This window comes from Clarias gariepinus, chromosome 25 (genome assembly GCF_024256425.1).
Source record: "Clarias gariepinus isolate MV-2021 ecotype Netherlands chromosome 25, CGAR_prim_01v2, whole genome shotgun sequence".
Lineage (NCBI taxonomy): Eukaryota > Metazoa > Chordata > Actinopteri > Siluriformes > Clariidae > Clarias > Clarias gariepinus.
Window position 1 is genome coordinate 21,460,038 of NC_071124.1, and position 17,790 is coordinate 21,477,827.

The 17,790-nt window shown below is 39.1% G+C and overlaps 1 protein-coding gene across 2 annotated transcripts in view; it reads right to left on the minus strand.

The window, feature by feature from the left end:
- Positions 1-12,654: 12,654 nt before the first annotated feature.
- The window catches only part of pde1cb (phosphodiesterase 1C, calmodulin-dependent b), a 66,029-nt gene continuing 60,893 nt past the window's right edge, over positions 12,655-17,790 (minus strand). For both annotated transcript variants that reach the window (XM_053487225.1, XM_053487226.1), the window contains 2 exons: positions 16,954-17,016; positions 12,655-16,636 (listed from right to left, as the gene is read on the minus strand). In XM_053487225.1, coding sequence (XP_053343200.1) covers positions 16,620-16,636; positions 16,954-17,016 — 80 coding nt within the window. In that variant the 3' untranslated portion in view covers positions 12,655-16,619. The remainder of the gene's footprint in view (positions 16,637-16,953; positions 17,017-17,790) is intronic.

Consider the following 17,790-nt stretch of genomic DNA (forward strand, 5'->3'; position numbering starts at 1 on the left):
TCTGTAAAAAATGCCTCAGCTGGCATCCCGCACGTTCCGGTCCACTACACACACCGGCATCTGATGAGTCCGACTCTGCGTTTCAGACTAATCAGTCTGCTGCGCTAATTGCAAATGCAAATATGCAAATTTATATAATTAATTACTCCACTAATTAGTTCTCCGTTCTTTTCAGGTAATAAATCATTGTGTGGTTGAAAAAGAGCGAGCATGAGAGGGGCAGAGCACCAGCTCCCTACACACAAAAGATTCAAAGTTTCAAACACCCTAGCAGCGTTAGCATGAGTTTATTTGCCACTGCTGTCAAATGGCGTGATTCTGGCTTAATCTAGGACATTTCTAAATGCTCATGTTGTAGATGAAAAAGTTACGCCAAGCTTAAAACTTTTGTGCTAATTTGTCCCATCATGCACCATAGAACAGTAAAGGAGGGGCTTGTTGATAGTAGACACCAAAGCAACTATGCTTTTGCTTTACTGTTTAATCCAAATCTGTAAATATTAAGGAATGGTACACAAAATGACCGAAAGTATGTGGACACTTGATATCACACATTTCTGTATTTAGTTTACTCAAACTGTTGCCACAAAGTTCCACCTCACCAAAATAACTATATACGGTATTAACGTTTTAATGCCATTCTGCACAAAGCAAGCTCCATTGAGACATAGTTCGCCAAGGTTAAAGTGGAAAACCTTACCCCATTCAACCCCATTCAACATCTTTAGAATGAAGTGGAACTTGAGCCTCCTTAACCAACATCAGTGCCTGACCTCACTAATGCTCTTGTAGCTTAATGAACACCACACCCCACAGCCATGCTCTAAAATCTATCGGAAAGTCTTCCCAGAAGAGTGGAGCCTAGCAAACGAGCAAAAAAGGAGAAATCTGTAATGCAATGTTTAATGTGCACATACGTCTGTGATGGTCAGATGTTCAAACTTTTGGCCATACAGTGTATGTTAAAATAGCAAATATGAGGGGTATTCAAGTTAAACCGGGACTTTTGATTGTGCAGAATAACGGAACATTAAGGCACATATCCCAGCATGTCACTAGTGCTTGGATACCATCAAGATAGAAATATGTTTCAGTATGCCAGAGCCACGATCAGACCTCTGTGCCTGCTGCACATCTAAAAGACTGGCCTTGCAGGAACTCCTTTAATGATTTGCCCTAAGGTCAGGACTGCATGCGGAGGAAATCCCGGTTTGACTTGAACGCCTCTCATACATATAGTATGGCATGATTAGTAATGTGAAGAAGTTGCTTAATGGGAAGGAGCACAGAAATAGGCAATTCAAGAATAAAAAATGGAGAAAAGGTGATCCTTGTCTTAACATTTCCTTCAGAAGATCTTTAGGATAAATTTTGTGTACAAGCTTGTTATGGGAAGTTCAGCCATTCAGCACACACAGAATAAACTGTTTATGTCTCCTTGGTTTGCTCTTCCCATGCTCTGGTGATGATGACAGCTCTGGGGGCTTTAATTACCACATTATCGGGTCACAAAGACGATGTGAGGAGCCGAGCTGCTAATGAAAGAGGTCGACTCGTCAAAGCAACACAGGAGAAGAGCAGAGGTGTGAGGGTTCGCTTCGGCTCTGACCATTGACCTGCTTGTCAAATGCAGTGATGTTTCAAAATGATTGCACACACACACACACACACACACACAGTGGTGGGTCTGAATTTTTGTTCCTGAGTAGACTATTCTTATATTCTCAACTTAGAACTTTTACAGGACAACATATTTACTATGTATGTGCAAAAGTCTTAAATCAGCTCTTTGTCACTTTTTCGGTCCAGTCCGTGTACCTGAGCAGTTTTTTTTTTATTATTCAAGCATTAAAAATCATCCAACTTAAGCCATGAACCAGTGAGAAACAAGTGCAGATGATGAACAAATGAGAGGGGAAATGAGATTGCTGCTGAGGTTGATACATAAACAACCAGTTTTTAAATTTATCTTTAGGCAGAGCCTTTGCAGCCTGTCGCAGTAAAACATTTGTTCCCAATTCTTTCATTTATTGTACATAATTGAATTAAATGTATTCATTAATAATTAATAATAATAATAATAATAATAAATGATTTTAAATTATAATTTGAAATTATAAATTGAGATTTAGACTTTAGACTTTTTGGACTGTATATTATCTCAATCATAAATAGAATAACTTGTTGCATTACTAGGTTGTGATGTACACATTGTAACCCACCTTGGTTAAGGTTCTTGGTATTTGTCTGTGGTTTGCTCATGGTTTAAGCACTGTGTGGTAGCTATACTAGAATTTATGTTCTTTAAACATATTTAGGCCTATTGGCCATCCTATCCCAAAACCATATGTATTAATACAGAGTAATTTCTTTGGTGAGGAGAAGAAGAAAATAGAGCTGGTTTGAGACTTTTTCACACATTGAATCTAAAAAAATGTCTTCTGCAAAAGTTGAGAATCTAAAAATAGTCTCTACTCAGGAACTCCAGCTAAGCAACATTCTCAGTTTGACGTCACTGACTGTACTGCAGAGACAGGGATTCGAGTTAGGGACTCGGACATGAACATATGAGTCACACAATGACTGATTTCTGACACAACTCGGGATCTAGATTGAAGACTCATCCTAAAAATGTTCACTCTCACTCATTCACTCTCACCGCTTACCGTCAATATGGCACCGAGACTCATCAGCTGTCATCTGCCCACTTTGGATGACATATCCAGCCTTCACTGCCTCCGTAGAGGCAAAATGAGTCGGGAAGACTGCTCATATCCGGGTCACCACCTGTTTAACTAAAAATAGTTTCTTTGCCAAGGCAATAATCATACTCGACTCTAAAAAGCACTAATCGGCTCTCAGGGCACTATGCTGTCTGGCAACTAGTGCAATTGTTATAGAACCTCTATATTTATTATGATCAGAGCAAAACTATATAACCTCCATCTATCCATTGATCCAGGAACCTCTGTAGAGGCCAGTAGTGACCATGATATGACCTCTGGTCAACATTGCCATGTGCATTTACACACTACGGGCAACTTTGGAACACCAATTCACCTAATCTGCATGTCTTTGGACTGTGGGTGGAAACCAGATCCCCCAGAGGAAACCCACCAAGTATGGGGAGAACATGCAAACTCCATGCACACAGACCCAAGGCGAGAATCGAACCTAGTGCAAGACAGCTATCATTCTTGTTACCTTGTTATTTCAGAAGTTGCATTTATTTCGTTGTGCACTGTATAATGACAATAAAGCCTTCTTCTTCTACATTACCATTTAGAGGGTTGTGGGAAGCCAGGAGGCAATCCATCATGGAGCACACAAGCATACACACTCTCTAACTCAAACAATACGGGTAATTTGGAAATGCCACTTATGGAATAAAATCACTGTCAAAAATATTTGTGCGTAAAAAAAAAGATTTGTGTGTAATTCTGTCTTTTGTCTGAGTTGGATTCCAAAATCTACGGCCACGACAGCTTACAGATACGAGATTTTGTGTGTTTGTTACAATACAACTCTGAAATATACGACTCTGACCGCTTACAGACACAAAACTCGTTATTACAACTCCTCTGTTTTACGGACGAATTGCGAAATTACGCATACGAATGCTGTGCGTGAAATGACTGTCAAAAATACGTCATCACAGGCATTACTATCAGAAGGAGGATTAATCGATTCCCCGATATGCGCATGCGCCCTTTAGCGGTTTAAACCACAGGCGCCGAAATGGCAGATCAGCAGCCAATAGCTCACTCATCGTCTCCAAAATATCACTAGGCACATCAAAGATAGTGGAGGCTGATGACAAAATAAACACTTCTTGATTGATAACATACTGAAAATAGTCCAAGTCCAGCTGATGGACATCAATAACTGCACTTATTCGTGACCTGAGGCGTTCTAGCAAGTGCGTCAAAAAAGGTCCCTGTAAATCAAATTACTCAGACATTAATATTACGTCATCTCAGTTTTTAGTGATTTCTGGGTGGAATTGTGCACTTACCTGAGACGATGAGTGAGCTATTGGCTGCTGATTTGCCATTTCGGCGCCTGTGGTTTAAATCGCCAAAAGGCGCATGCGCATATCGGGGAATCGATTAATCCTCCTTCTGATAGTAATGCCTGTGATGACGTATTTTTGACAGTCATTTCACGCACAGCATTCGTATGCGTAATTTCGCAATTCGTCCGTAAAACAGAGGAGTTGTAATAACAAGTTTTGTGTCTGTAAGCGGTCAGAGTCGTATATTTCAGAGTTGTATTGTAACAAACACACAAAATCTCATATCTGTAAGCTGTCGTGGCCGTAGATTTTGGAATCCAACTCAGACAAAAGACAGAATTACACACAAATCTTTTTTTTTACGCACGAATATTTTTGACAGTGATTTTATTCCATACCACTTAGCCTAATCAGCATGTCTTTGCCTGTGGGAGAAAAAAAGAGTACATCGAGGAAACCCACCAGACACAGACCTAAGGCAGGAATCGACCTCTCAGAACCCTGGAGGTGCGAGACCACAGCGCTAACAACTATACCACCGTTCCCTCTCTAAAATTTCAACTTCAGTTCAAATATAAATAGAAAAGGAATCAAGTTCTTCCAACCTAAAACAGGTTACATATTGGTCTTACACACAGATCGCTAACTAGCTGAATCTGAGTCTCAACGTTCTAATAATAATGATTATTATTAATAATTAAAACAAAAACTCCTTGTGTTGCAAGGCTCATGTGTTCACAATCTTTAAGCGTGTGTATCTTGTCTGCAGGTTGTCCTGTAGTGTGTGTGCCTGTGTGTACGTAGGGGTGATTGGGGAAGCCCAGGCCTGTGCGTCGTGCTCTACAGCTGTGCTGTTTTTACCAATTACCTCACCCAGATGCCCATATGCCACCACACTAGTCTGCACAGGTGGCTCTTCAGACAGAACGTGAGGTATGTGGAGAAAATGACAACGGACACCGTTTATACACACACACACACAAACACACAAACACTCAGTCACACACACTTAGAGACACAAGGGAGCCGTGTGAGTGGCACGCTGTAAAATTGACTTCATTTTGATTTAATAAAAACCCAGACGAGGCAAAGGAAGAAGCGCTCTCGTAACATGTTCGCGGCAAACCCCCGACGGCGTACGTATAATTCGATTAAAGACGATTATAGTAAAACGATGACCTCCTGATGATGACATGTTCTTTTGGAATTGATTGATTTTTTTTTTTGTTCTCTCACTGAACATACATCCAGGGACACGAAACAGCTCGGGTACATGCGACGATAGCCAAGCGCCAAGCGGAATCGGCTACACAGATGGAGCCGATCAGTTATGCTAATGACAATGAAGGATGAAATTATGAATATTCAGATGGTTTTTAAAGACTATGTAAACATGTTGGCGGTTTGGATTTCATGGAAGAGGAAGCGAGATGAAGTGCGTCCTGCTTCAGGCTAAATCGCACATGGAAAAGAAGGATAGACATCAATGAAGCACTAAAAACTAAACAAAAAAACAAACAAAGATGTCATATGACCTGCAGGTAGTTTACTATACTATTTATGAATATGCTAATATTCGCATTGGTTCTTAACAAGAAGTAGTTGTTTTACATTGCCATCTAAAATAGTTACTAGTATTTTAGGCATTTTTTCCGCAGCATGCCTGAATCTCTCTCTCTCTCTGCTAAATAGCAATTGGCTTCTTGTCTTTCTTAAAAATATATTTCTAATGTATTTAATGCTCAGCTTTATTTTTGTAAATATTTAAATAGCTTTTAAATACACTGGACCTAATAAAGGCACATGCATTAAAGGCATCCTGTACTTGGTACATAAAGATTACATTAAATATTACATATGATTACATTAAAATTAAAGTTCACTTATTCAGAACTTTCTGGATATTTTACAGTATATACACACACTAGTAAAGTAAATTTTATAGTATATAAAGTATATAATGTCAAATCAAAACGGTAGTATTTGAGAAATATGTCTTCCTCCATATTTGTTCCACTTATTTGCGAAATATTCTAAATCTCTCTATCCATCTATCTATATCTCTTATACCCCTTCGTACTGACACTCGTTTTAACACCTTTCTCTGTACACCATTGTTCCGAGAACTCAGCATATGGTCGGCTGGTGGGTTCGTGCTAACAGCTCCTTTTTGCAGAGCCAGCGTTCACACTCCCGTTTGAAGATTTGAAGATGCAGATTGCAAGGTGCACGGTGCCTTCTCACATCCAGCCCTCATTGTGTTCAGCCGAGACGTGTTAAAGAGAAATTACAGCGTAAGTCGGAGGAAATTTAGCGGCTGCAGCCATGTGTGAACGTGAGCAAGCTGAAAATGGATATCCCGTAGATTAGAGACTCCCGTGTCTCTGCAGATGTTGCACCTGAAACAGATACGAGATATTAGCTATAAAATATGATAGCGCCGGCGGTTTGAGACGCACCCCCTGGCCTTGCACCCTGCCTGCGCTGACATCTGCGGATCTCGTGTTCCTCCCTGCGTGCACGCGACGTATTAATTACTCATATTGATGATGAGAGTCGGCGCTGAAAAAGCGCTCGAACAGACACGCTCGAGATATATTAGACGACTTTATTGAAACTTAGCTCTAATTTATAATGAAGCAAAATGATTTTGTGGAAATGAAATTTGTCCAAAATGGACCAGTTTACTAAGATGATTTAATTCAGCCTGTCCTCAGGAGCTACAGATCATATGCAGTAAATGATCTGACTGCAGCATGAGGCAAAACCCGAAACACATAAATTTCCTTTTAGTTGTTGTTTTTCATACCATGTGGTCTTCTTCACAGCACATCCACTTGTAATACCCATAATGAACCAGGAGCGATCTGCAGCGTGTCACTAGGGAAAGCAGCAGATTGGTTTACAAAAATAACCGAATGTAATTAAGATCAACACCATGTCCAGAGCTCCATTAGGAATGAATTGTCAACTCTACACACAGTGAACTCCTGATAATCAAATGTCAGCCTGGTTTCAGCACCATGGACAGCCTCGAACAAAATAGCACCAAGGTCCAATTTAATTCAATTCAAATTTGCTCATATAGGGTTTTTGACAATGCACATTGTCACGAAACAAGCTTCATATAAAAAATATGTTTGGTTATACAGCACTGTGCAAGTCTTAACCCACCTCTCATCTCACTTCTTTATTATTTACTTCCAAAGAGCCAGACTTTTAAATGTGGTCTTGAGGCATAGTTCTCCAGGCTTCTTAAAGGACATTTTCAGCTCCTATTTTCAGTCCAGTCCCTTTACCTGAGAAGTTTTAGAGGCATAGTGACATTCGAATCATTCAAGCAAATAAAAAAAAAACTTAACATTAGGCATGATCCAGTGAGAAAAAGGTGAAGATGATTACAGAAGATCAGACGTGGATCTGGTGATTAGTATCCTGGTGATGCTGAATGCTGAGTGGATGAAAGAGACGAGAGTGGAAATGAGGTTGCTGCTGAGGTTGTTACATAAACAACCAAAATTGTACCTTAAGGCATTTTGCAATCTGTCGCAATAAAATGTTCTTTTTTTTCCATTTCTTTAGTTTAATCTCACTCACTCATCTTCTATACCGCTTTATCCTGTATTCAGGGTCACGGGGACCTGGAGCCTCTCCCAGGAGGCTTAGGGCACAAGGTTGGGTACACCCTGGACAGGATGCCAATACATCACAGGACACACACACATACACACTACAGGCAATTTGGAAACGCCAATTAGTCTAACCCGCATATCTTTGGACTATGGGAGGAAACCAGAGTATCCGGAGGAAACCCACCAAGCACGGGGAGAAGATGAAAACTCCATGCACACAGAGACGGGAATCAAGCATGGCCGGGAATCGAACCCACCCTGGAGGTGCAAGGCAACATTGCTAACCACCTTGTTTAATCTACTTAATTAAATTTTATATAATATGAAGTAATGAGGTTTGTCCTTATACAGTTATACAGTTGTGAATTCTTTAACCCTTTTCTCAAATTTCAAACCTTCCCAGCTTTGGATATACAGTACAGAATTAACCGGATCCACCCTAGATCCCCTCTTTTTTTTCTTTCTTGTTTGTAAAGCTGCTTTGAGACAATGACCATTGTTAAAAGCACTATATTAATAAAACTGTATTGAATTAAATTGAATAGACAGCTAGAACCACTTGGCACATTTCCATGTCTTTAAATGTCTTTTACACATCGAAATTGGACATGACCCCAAACTCGCAAAATAACTGGTGTCTAATCCAACCCCCTAATAATGCCATTGAAGGCAAGTGTGCTTGAATGAGTCAGTGCTTGTCTCTGCCAGATGAGAAGTTGCCTTTCACCCTTTTATTCCAGAGGGTGGCCATGGACATAAAGAACATCAACAAGAGCCAAGATTCCCATAGCTCTGCCAGCATGATGGAGGAGACAGAACATATGGAAGACACTCTCTCTGTGGTGAGGGAAAAGGGAAAGAAAGCCACTGCTCTCTTGCCAAGAGCATGAATTCCTTGGAGAAAATCCCAAGCAGTACAAATGGTCACCATGGAGGGATATGTGGTCCTGGATTTGATTGACTCAAGAAGTGCTGTGATGATACCAGAGCCCATCATGCTGCTGTGCCAAGGCCAAATGTTGGGTAAGCTCCTGGTGATTTGGTGCATGGTCATATTCATGCAGTTCTCATGACAGTGTGGCTTGGCCAAGATCTGAACAGAATGTTTAAAGATTATTGCTCATGGTTCTGGAGAATGGAGAAGAAGAGGTGAAATTTGAACACATGAGTTATGATTCAGTTGATTAATCGTAGACTCCTGTCTGTAGTAGTAAGTCTTTATGAGAGTAGTTATTAGAACCGAATACCCCTGACCTGGACCCTCCCACATACAGTATAAATCAATACACAGATCCCTGAAACCAGCATTTGCAAATAAACCCACCAAGTCCAGTTGTTTAAATTCAGGCTCAAACGCCAGAACCAGCATGCTGAAGCTTCTGTGACTTATTCTAAGTTCTAAGTTGTTCTTTCGATATTCTCCAGCGTATCACGGGAAGAGAGAGACTGTGGCCCACCATCACCAGGTTGCCACTGTTAAGATATAAGGTACATGTGACAAGTTATTGAATCCAAACCTGAACCCATCTGTGAGAATAAACTTGGTGTGTCTTATCTGTCCTAATATGTCAGATTCTCCACCTCTTGTTTTTACATGTTATTCCAATCCTGGTTCAGAAAACTTTAAAATATCCAGATTGATTCAGTTTAAACAGATAATGTTATACCTACAGTGAAAATTGTCTTGGTTATAAACCTAAAAAGGACTATTTGGGAAACTCCTTCTGGTTAGAAGCTTCATTTTCAGTGTTGCTGTGTGGACAGGTACGGCTCACCAGACGGTCCCAGGTTCAAACCTCACCACCACCAGGTTGTCATTGTTGGGTGTAAGTTGTCATTGTTCTGATATAAGGACGTCTGCCAAATGGCATAAATGTAAATGATGATTAGGGTTATAGCGCCACCTGTTGGTTTGGCATGCTCTTGATATAGCATGTTTTTTGGGTGACTAGCCCTAAATTGTTTGCTTGGTTTTTGACCATTCATGAGTTTCAGTGGTTTAAACAGACATACAGTATTAATGACATGTAATCATCACCGATCCCTACTCACAGGCATTCTCTCAGGATTATAAGGATTATATAGGACCATGCACTTGGCAAGTGAGTGGGCGAGAAAGAGCATGAGAGATTGATTTAGTTTTTTTTGTTTTTTTTTCTGCACCTTACCAGTACGACACCAAAATAAAACTACAGCATGCATTTCAAAGACCAGACTTTGTGCTGCTCTTGCTCTCTGCAGAATCTTCACTGCATACAGTATAATAGTTCGCTTTCAGTTTTCAAAAGTGTGAAAAATGTTTTCGTTGCTTATTTTCAGGCTGCTTATTTGCCTGATTAAAAAAAAAAAGTAAAAATGTGCATTGCACAATTTTTTTCCAGACGCCAGTGCAAAAATAATAATTTAAAAAAATGCATGCATAATGCATACAGGATTACGATTGCTTGCACCCCTGACTACAGGATGCCTATATTTAAAGGCTATGCTGTTTTTTTTTTTTGTTAGTTTTTTCTTTGCACTTGCTTGGAAAGAGAAATATATATCTATTGTTTTATTTGCAAAAAAAACACTGTGCAAAAAGTGATCTGCTAATTATCCATAATTGGCATTCTTTAATCCACTTCAGAACTCTTCAGATAGAGCACACTTAACCTAAGAGCATGCTTGAATTAGAAATGATGCATGCCAACAAAGGCTATATCAAGATATATTTAGTCTCTGCTTATACAGTATTTAACCCCTATATGTTAGTTTATACACCCAGAGCAACGATTTCATCTGAAGCAATGTATGCGTGTAAAAGTGAAGACTGACAGGGCTGCAATTTTTTTTTTTTTTGAGATAAGTGTAAAGCTACAGAGTGCAACAGCTGCTGGATAATTAAATAACTGCTTTCCTGCTGTTAGAAGGAGTCTCTCAATGTGATAAACACAACCATTAAGTGATTCCATCAAGCCTGGCAGGAATACAGAGATAAGCAAAAACGCACTAGTTTCTCTACCTCTCATGCTCTCTCTCTCTCTTTCTTTCTCTCTCTCTCACACACACAAACACACACTGGAAAGAAGAGAGACATTTTGTTCAGAGCCCTTTGAGTTCATGTTTATTGTGGATGACGGCTGCGCAGTCTCTCTGACTCTCGTCTACACATCACAGTGTCAACGTTAAGGATTGCACAAGATCAGCTCACTCTCACTCACTCGCACACACACACACACACACACACACACACACACAAAAGCTTCATTAAAATGTACACTTTAGCATTCACCTTTGCCATCTTACAAACAGGGATGTGAGCAGAATTGATAGTGTAGGGAACAAACCACAAACACACCCACACACACACACCCACACACACACACAACATCGACAGTCATGTTCGTAGAATTCTTCAGAATGAAAATGTATACATGAGAAGTTATGCCAAATGTAAAATGTCATTATAGTTCCAGACCAGGTGTCCAGTTCCGTACACAAACACACTACGTGCACGAGAGTGTGTGACATTGTACCCACATACTGTATACTTTATGCTTTGAACACCTTTATACGCGTGTGGCTCATGTAATGTAGCAAGCTAAAGAACAATGCCTCTTACAGCTACATGCACTCACAAGCAAGGGTTCGATGAACGTTTGCATAAAATCGTATGTTGTAAATAAACAGTACATGTAGTGTGTAAGTCTATGCAAGTTTTATATGTTTGTGTCTTTGCCTAAACCCAAACCAGCCTTCCAATACTGTAAGCACACTGCCCCCTGGTGGACAACCTCGGATTTGGTGGTGTTGACGCCACATTTTACTTACATTATAATCATTGGAAATTAGAAAGTACATTCAAATCCCAAACTTAATTCTTCCTCCAACTTAATAAATACATTTTTTTAAGGTTTAACTTAATTTATTTTTTTTTATGGTTCAAATGTCATACGTAAGGGCTAAACCGAGTGTCAACGCACATGTAATGTAAGTGGAGTCCTGGACAGTAAAGTGAAAATTTCTAGTTCTCAATTAAATAATAAGTTCGGTACCTGTGGTAAACCTGGAAAATTGTCACTGATGCCCTAAATAAAATTGTATTATTATTATTATTATTATTATTATTATTAATAATAATAATAATAATAATAATAATACTGCTACTACCAATATTAATTAGAAAAAAACACAGCAACTACCTTTTTGAGTATAAATTTGTTAGAATTATCTAGTCAGAATGCATCTTACAGAATTAAAATAATAACAGTAATAATGCAAATAATAATAATAATAATAAGTTAAACACAGTAACCAAATTTCTGAGTCTGAAATAGTTAAGATTATTTAGTTAGAATGCGTCTTAGAGAATAATAATATTAATAATAATAATAATAATAATAAATAAAATATATAACAATAATAATAATAATAATGCAACTAATAATAATAATAATAATAATAATAATAATAATAATAATAAAGCTAAACAATAACATGTTTGAGTGTGAATTAGTTTAAATTAATTGGTCAGGATAAAAAATATTATATGAAACAGTAACTAAAATAAGTGTAAATTAAAATGTAAATTTGTTAAAATTATCTAGTCAACATGCATCTTATAGAGTTTTTTATAATAATAATAATAATAATAATAATAATAATATAAAAGCTAAACACAATAACTACAATTTTCTGAGAAAAATTCTAGTCAGAATGTGTCTTACAGGTTTGTTTTTCTGTATATATGTATAATATACATTTATGAAAGGAGTCTTCAGTGTCAGTGCTTTATGATTACAGTCATAAAGTCCAGCTGTGTTTTTTTTTTTATTATTGCACGAGTATTAATAGGAGCTGCTGTGTTTAATGGTGTTTCAATTCTTATTCATGACGTATGAATGACATCAACCATGAAACACCATAAGTTTCATTAATAATTATTAATAGAGTTAAAAGAGTTATTAATGAGCCTAATACACTTATATATATATATATATATATATATATATATATATATATATACTGTATATATTTTTTTTTCATATGTTTTTCTTTTCTCAGTTAACATAGTTACTGTGGTTTGCCTTTACAGGGGACAGTGTAGGGCTCCAGACACACAGGACGCAGGAAGTGTGTGTATGTGTGTGTGTGTGTGTGTGTGTGTTAGTACCAGGAAGGCGTACCTATTATTAAATACATACTACAAATTGACAGTGACAAAAAAAAAAATCGAACCTGGTTTTCTAAAAGCATTGGAACGTGCAAAGTAGACGAACGAGTATAACGCTTTCACTTAAACCCAACTAACATTGAGTGTTTAAACCCTGCTCACATCACCCCGACGGATCTCATTCGTTGTTAGTCGCATTGCGGCAAAACCGTTCATTAGATCGTATTTTTGTTCGATGCATTTCACATCCATTCAGATTACAGACAGCAGTAGAAACACAAAACTGAATCATTTCCCATAAAATGATATAAAAAAAAAAAAAGATGGCTTTCACCGTCTACATTAAGTGCTTACATTTTGTTCATTAAACTCAGAAGAAGAAAAAGAAACATAATATACATACATTTAGTCGTTATGTGTGTACAGTTTACAAATAAAAATTTTCAACTAAACTAAACTATACATTTATTTACAGGTGCTAATTTGGGGCACATGAAAATAAGTAGAGAAATAAAACAAAAGGACACACAGTGAATCCAGGAAACCACAAATGACCACAAAAGGTATCACGAATCAGGCCCCAGAATCTTTTTTTTTTTTTTTTACAACATTATGATGTTAGTTATTTTTTAAATGCATATTATTTAAGTATTATACAGCAGAGAGGATAGGAGAGGTCAGTGAGTCTAGTGGAGAACACTACTGGCGTGAGGAAAGAAGAGATAAAGGACAGGGCTGCGTAGGAGGTATTTCACATAACAGAGTATCAGAAGTTGAAGTTCACTGCGTCACGTTTTAGATATTGCAGACGATGCACAGTGGTGTGGTTAAAATCAACACTTATTTACAACTACAATGTACATGGTCATTGCTGCTAACAGTTTATTTGTCTAACTGGACAAAGAGTCACTGTCCTGCGGTGTGACAAAGTGTCCTAATGTGTGATTGACTTCAATCAAACAATAGTGTGACTGATTCAGTTGGTGCAAAACTACCCTGTGATGTGAGTCAATCATGTGGGGTGTGACTGAGTAAACTAGTGTGTGACTGTCTGTCCTTCTCGGTAACTTACTGTTCTCTTATTTCATGCAAGTCTCCAGCTCTGTGACTCTCCTGTGCTGTGACTGACTGTCCTGTGGTGTTACTGACTGTCCTGTAGTTTGACTGACTGTCCTCTGGTGTGACTGACTGTCCTGTGCTGTGACTGACTGTCCTGTGGTGTTACTGACTGTCCTGTGGTGTGACTGATTGTCCTGTGGTGTTACTGAATGTCCTGTGGTGTTACTGACTGTCCTGTGCTGTGACTGACTGTCCTGTGGTGTTACTGAATGTCCTGTGGTGTTACTGACTGTCCTGTGGTGTTACTGAATGTCCTCTGGTGTTATTGACTGTCCTGTGCTGTGACTGACTGTCCTGTGGTGTGACTGTCCGTCCTCTGGTGTTATTGACTGTCCTGTGCTGTGACTGACTGTCCTGTGGTGTGACTGCCTGTCCTGTGGTGTTACTGCCTGTCCTGTGGTGTTACTGACTGTCCTCTGGTGTTACTGAATGTCCTCTGGTGTTACTGAATGTCCTCTGGTGTTACTGACTGTCCTCTGGTGTGACTGACTGTCCTGTGGTGTTACTGACTGTCCTCTGGTGTTACTGACTAAGCTGCTATATGTCTTCTAGTGTTACTGACTGTCCTGTAGTTTGACTGACTGTCCTCTGGTGTTACTGACTGTCCTCTGGTGTGACTGACTGTCCTGTGGTGTGACTGACTGTCCTGCTGGGTGACTGATTGTCTTCTAGTGTTACTGACTGTCCTGTAGTTTGACTGTCTTTCCTGCTGGATGACTGATTGTCCTCTTGTGTTACTAACTGTCTTTGTTTCACCGATGTGATTTGACTGACTGTCCTGTGGAGTGACTAGCTGTCTTGCTGTATGACTGGCTGTCTTGTGGTGTGACTGACTATCCTGTAAAGCAACTGACTCAAGTGACTATTCTGTTGTGTAACTGACTGATGTGTTGTGACTGACTGTCCTGTGGTGTGTCTAACTGTTCTTCTGTATGACCGACTGTCCTGTGGAGTAACTAGCTGTCTTGCCCTATGATTGGCTGTCCTGTGGTGCAACCCACTTTCATGCAGTGTCTGACTGTCCATGATGCAACCGACTATCTGACTGAGCGTTCAGTGACGTGAATGACAATTACCCGCTGTAATTAACTGTCCTGTTGCTATGACTTGCTGTCCTGTGGTCCAACCCACTGTCATGCCGCGTGAATGACTGTCCTGCAGTGTGACTAATTGTGTCACAACACATCAACATTTATAGGGTTGATTAGAAAATACTGCCAAAGCATTTTTCCGAGCGAATATATTTACAACCAGCAATGGTATAACCAATCTACTTATGGAAAAAGCTGGGTCATGGATTACAAATGGTCTAAAGCCATAAGACAGGATTTGGCAGGTTTGTTGTGCACGTACATCAATCTTGCATCTGATTAAATCTAAAGTGTGTGTGTTAGTCTAGGAGTTTAAAGCCTTATATAAGATCATGCATTTGTGCTGCCTTGGGAAATGTAGCAGCTTAGATTATATGGATGTGCAAGATGTTTTCCAAGCCTAATCCTAATCTTTAACTTAATTTAAGTGAAACTTTGTCCCTGATTTCTAAAAATGTATTCTCCTGCATTCTTGAATTTTATTTATCAAAAAGGAAAATTTAATTATGTTCATCTGGTTCAGCGTTCTGTATGGAAGGAGTCTCCAGTGTTTTTTTTTTTTTTTTTTTACTCTGGTGAGGGAGTGACTGTTATAATCCTGCTATAATACATAATGAATTAACAATGTAGTAATTAAATGTTATAACGGGAACAAAACAGTTTCTTACCTGAACCAAACCACTATATCTTTAAACGATTCGTATAATATCATTCGCTTCACTTGCCTTCAAGATTAGGACGAGTCCAGTCACTTTGACCTACTGTACTGTTAATAGACGGCATGCATTTGTGAAAATAGAAATAACATAGAAATACTATTTATTATTAAGGCAACAAATGTTAATTAGGCAAATTTCTGCTTGGTTAGTTCATCTGACGAACTCTATATAAATAAACAACTATATCTGAAATGCATTAAGTCCCTTTAGTTGAGTTCTTTGTGTAATGTGGCGCGATATAAGCAGCTGGCAAATTGGTACGACAAAAACGCTGTTTGGTGGATGATGTTGCTGAGCAGTCAGGAAGCGGGCAAATAAATAAAGTTTATAATGAAAGAGATCAAGCGGAGGCATTAGGAGAGCAGAAATGACCTGAGTCAGCTTCCGCTTCTAATAGAAAAGCAAGCCAAGACGCTGACACGTGCAAAACGGCAGAAGGAAAAAGAGAACGAAAAGAAATAGAGGAGTTGAGCATAAACTGCTAATAGACAAAGGCACTCTAAGTTTTCTTCCAAGAGAAATTAATAGACGAGAAACAAAGTACAACGAATGTGACGGCAGCTGATTTTGTTTTTTGTTTTGTTTTTTCTTTTTTTACAGACTGACAGAGAGTCTACGAGAGGCAATTTAACCAGCGACTGCCGTATCACGCACCAACCCTCGCTCTGATCGAGCCTTGAAGAAGGTGGGCGGAGTCACAGAGAGCGATCGAAAGCTTCTTGGACAAAGGAAGCAGAAGAAGCATGAGCAAGACGTGTATGAGCAGGTTCATCCAGCAGAGGGTGATGTGGAGCTTCAGAACGCACATGCACACACACTGCCGAGAGGACACGAGCAGGAAGCAAAGGTAGGGGCCTAAACAGCACAGTCATGCCTCCTACAGCACCCACACTAGTCCTTTTCAGTCTCTGCAAAGAGAAATACAAATACAGTAACACAATGTGAAAAATATGGAATAAAACATAGGAATAAAAACTGTAACTCATATGATCACTGCACATGATTTTGGTCTCTGGCTGTTGTCTGTGCATGGTCTCACGCTTAACTCCTAAACTTTCCGGGTTGCACGACATAATATAAACCAGGCCAATGTGAAAAAAACTGTTTATTGAGAATGAATGGCTCGATGAATAACCACATGATAGAAATAATCTTCTAATACTAAGAGTATACTCTGATCTGTATAGTAGTATGAGAAGAGTAGCTGGTGCTGTGTGCGGTTTACCTCCGAGTGCTTTGTCTACACTTTCATCATTTCCCGGCGATGCCACATCCTCCGAAACCTCGCCTGTTTTAACAGATAAATTCACAAATGCAGTAATATTAATATTAGCAAGTGCACTGACTGAACCTGACCATATAGAGGGATGGCAGACTACACGGGATAAGAATAGAAAAAAACGCTCACCAGTCTAATCTTACACAAATTTTCCTAACTCAGACCCTTCCTCGGATTTGCATTTGGAGCACTACTGATTATTCACACAACATAAACACATTAATACTGTGAATGAACCCAACATACATTTCAAACAGCTTTAAAACTTGAGATACAAATAAAAAACTGTATCGGTACAATGACATCATAGTGCATGTGGTGTCTTAAATGATGTAACCAGCTGGCAAAATAATACGCGTTCAAGTCAAACTGGGACTTTTTTAAAACTGCCGCGTTTTAAAAGTAAAAAATACACTAACGCACTTGGATAGCAGTGTGGACACCATGAAAGTTTTCTCGGTACATCAGACTGCCTGCTGAAAGACTGGCCTCCCAGGAACTCCTTTAACGGCCAAAAGATGTGGAAATAGCTTGGACAAGGTCAGGACTGTCTATACATGGAATGTGGCAGTAACTCCCAGTCGAGGTTCTGTAATGTGCAAGTGGTGCTGATGAATGCTTGTGTGTACAGTTCCCACAGACATGCTTCTCTTCCTCCAAGCCCCCTTAGCCGGGACTGTCATTAATGGCCGTATGCTCTTCTTTAAAACGTGTGGACCATTAAAATGTTTTAGTGCAGCTTGTTCTTCATAACTTTTTTTTTTTTTTTCTGACAGCCATTAT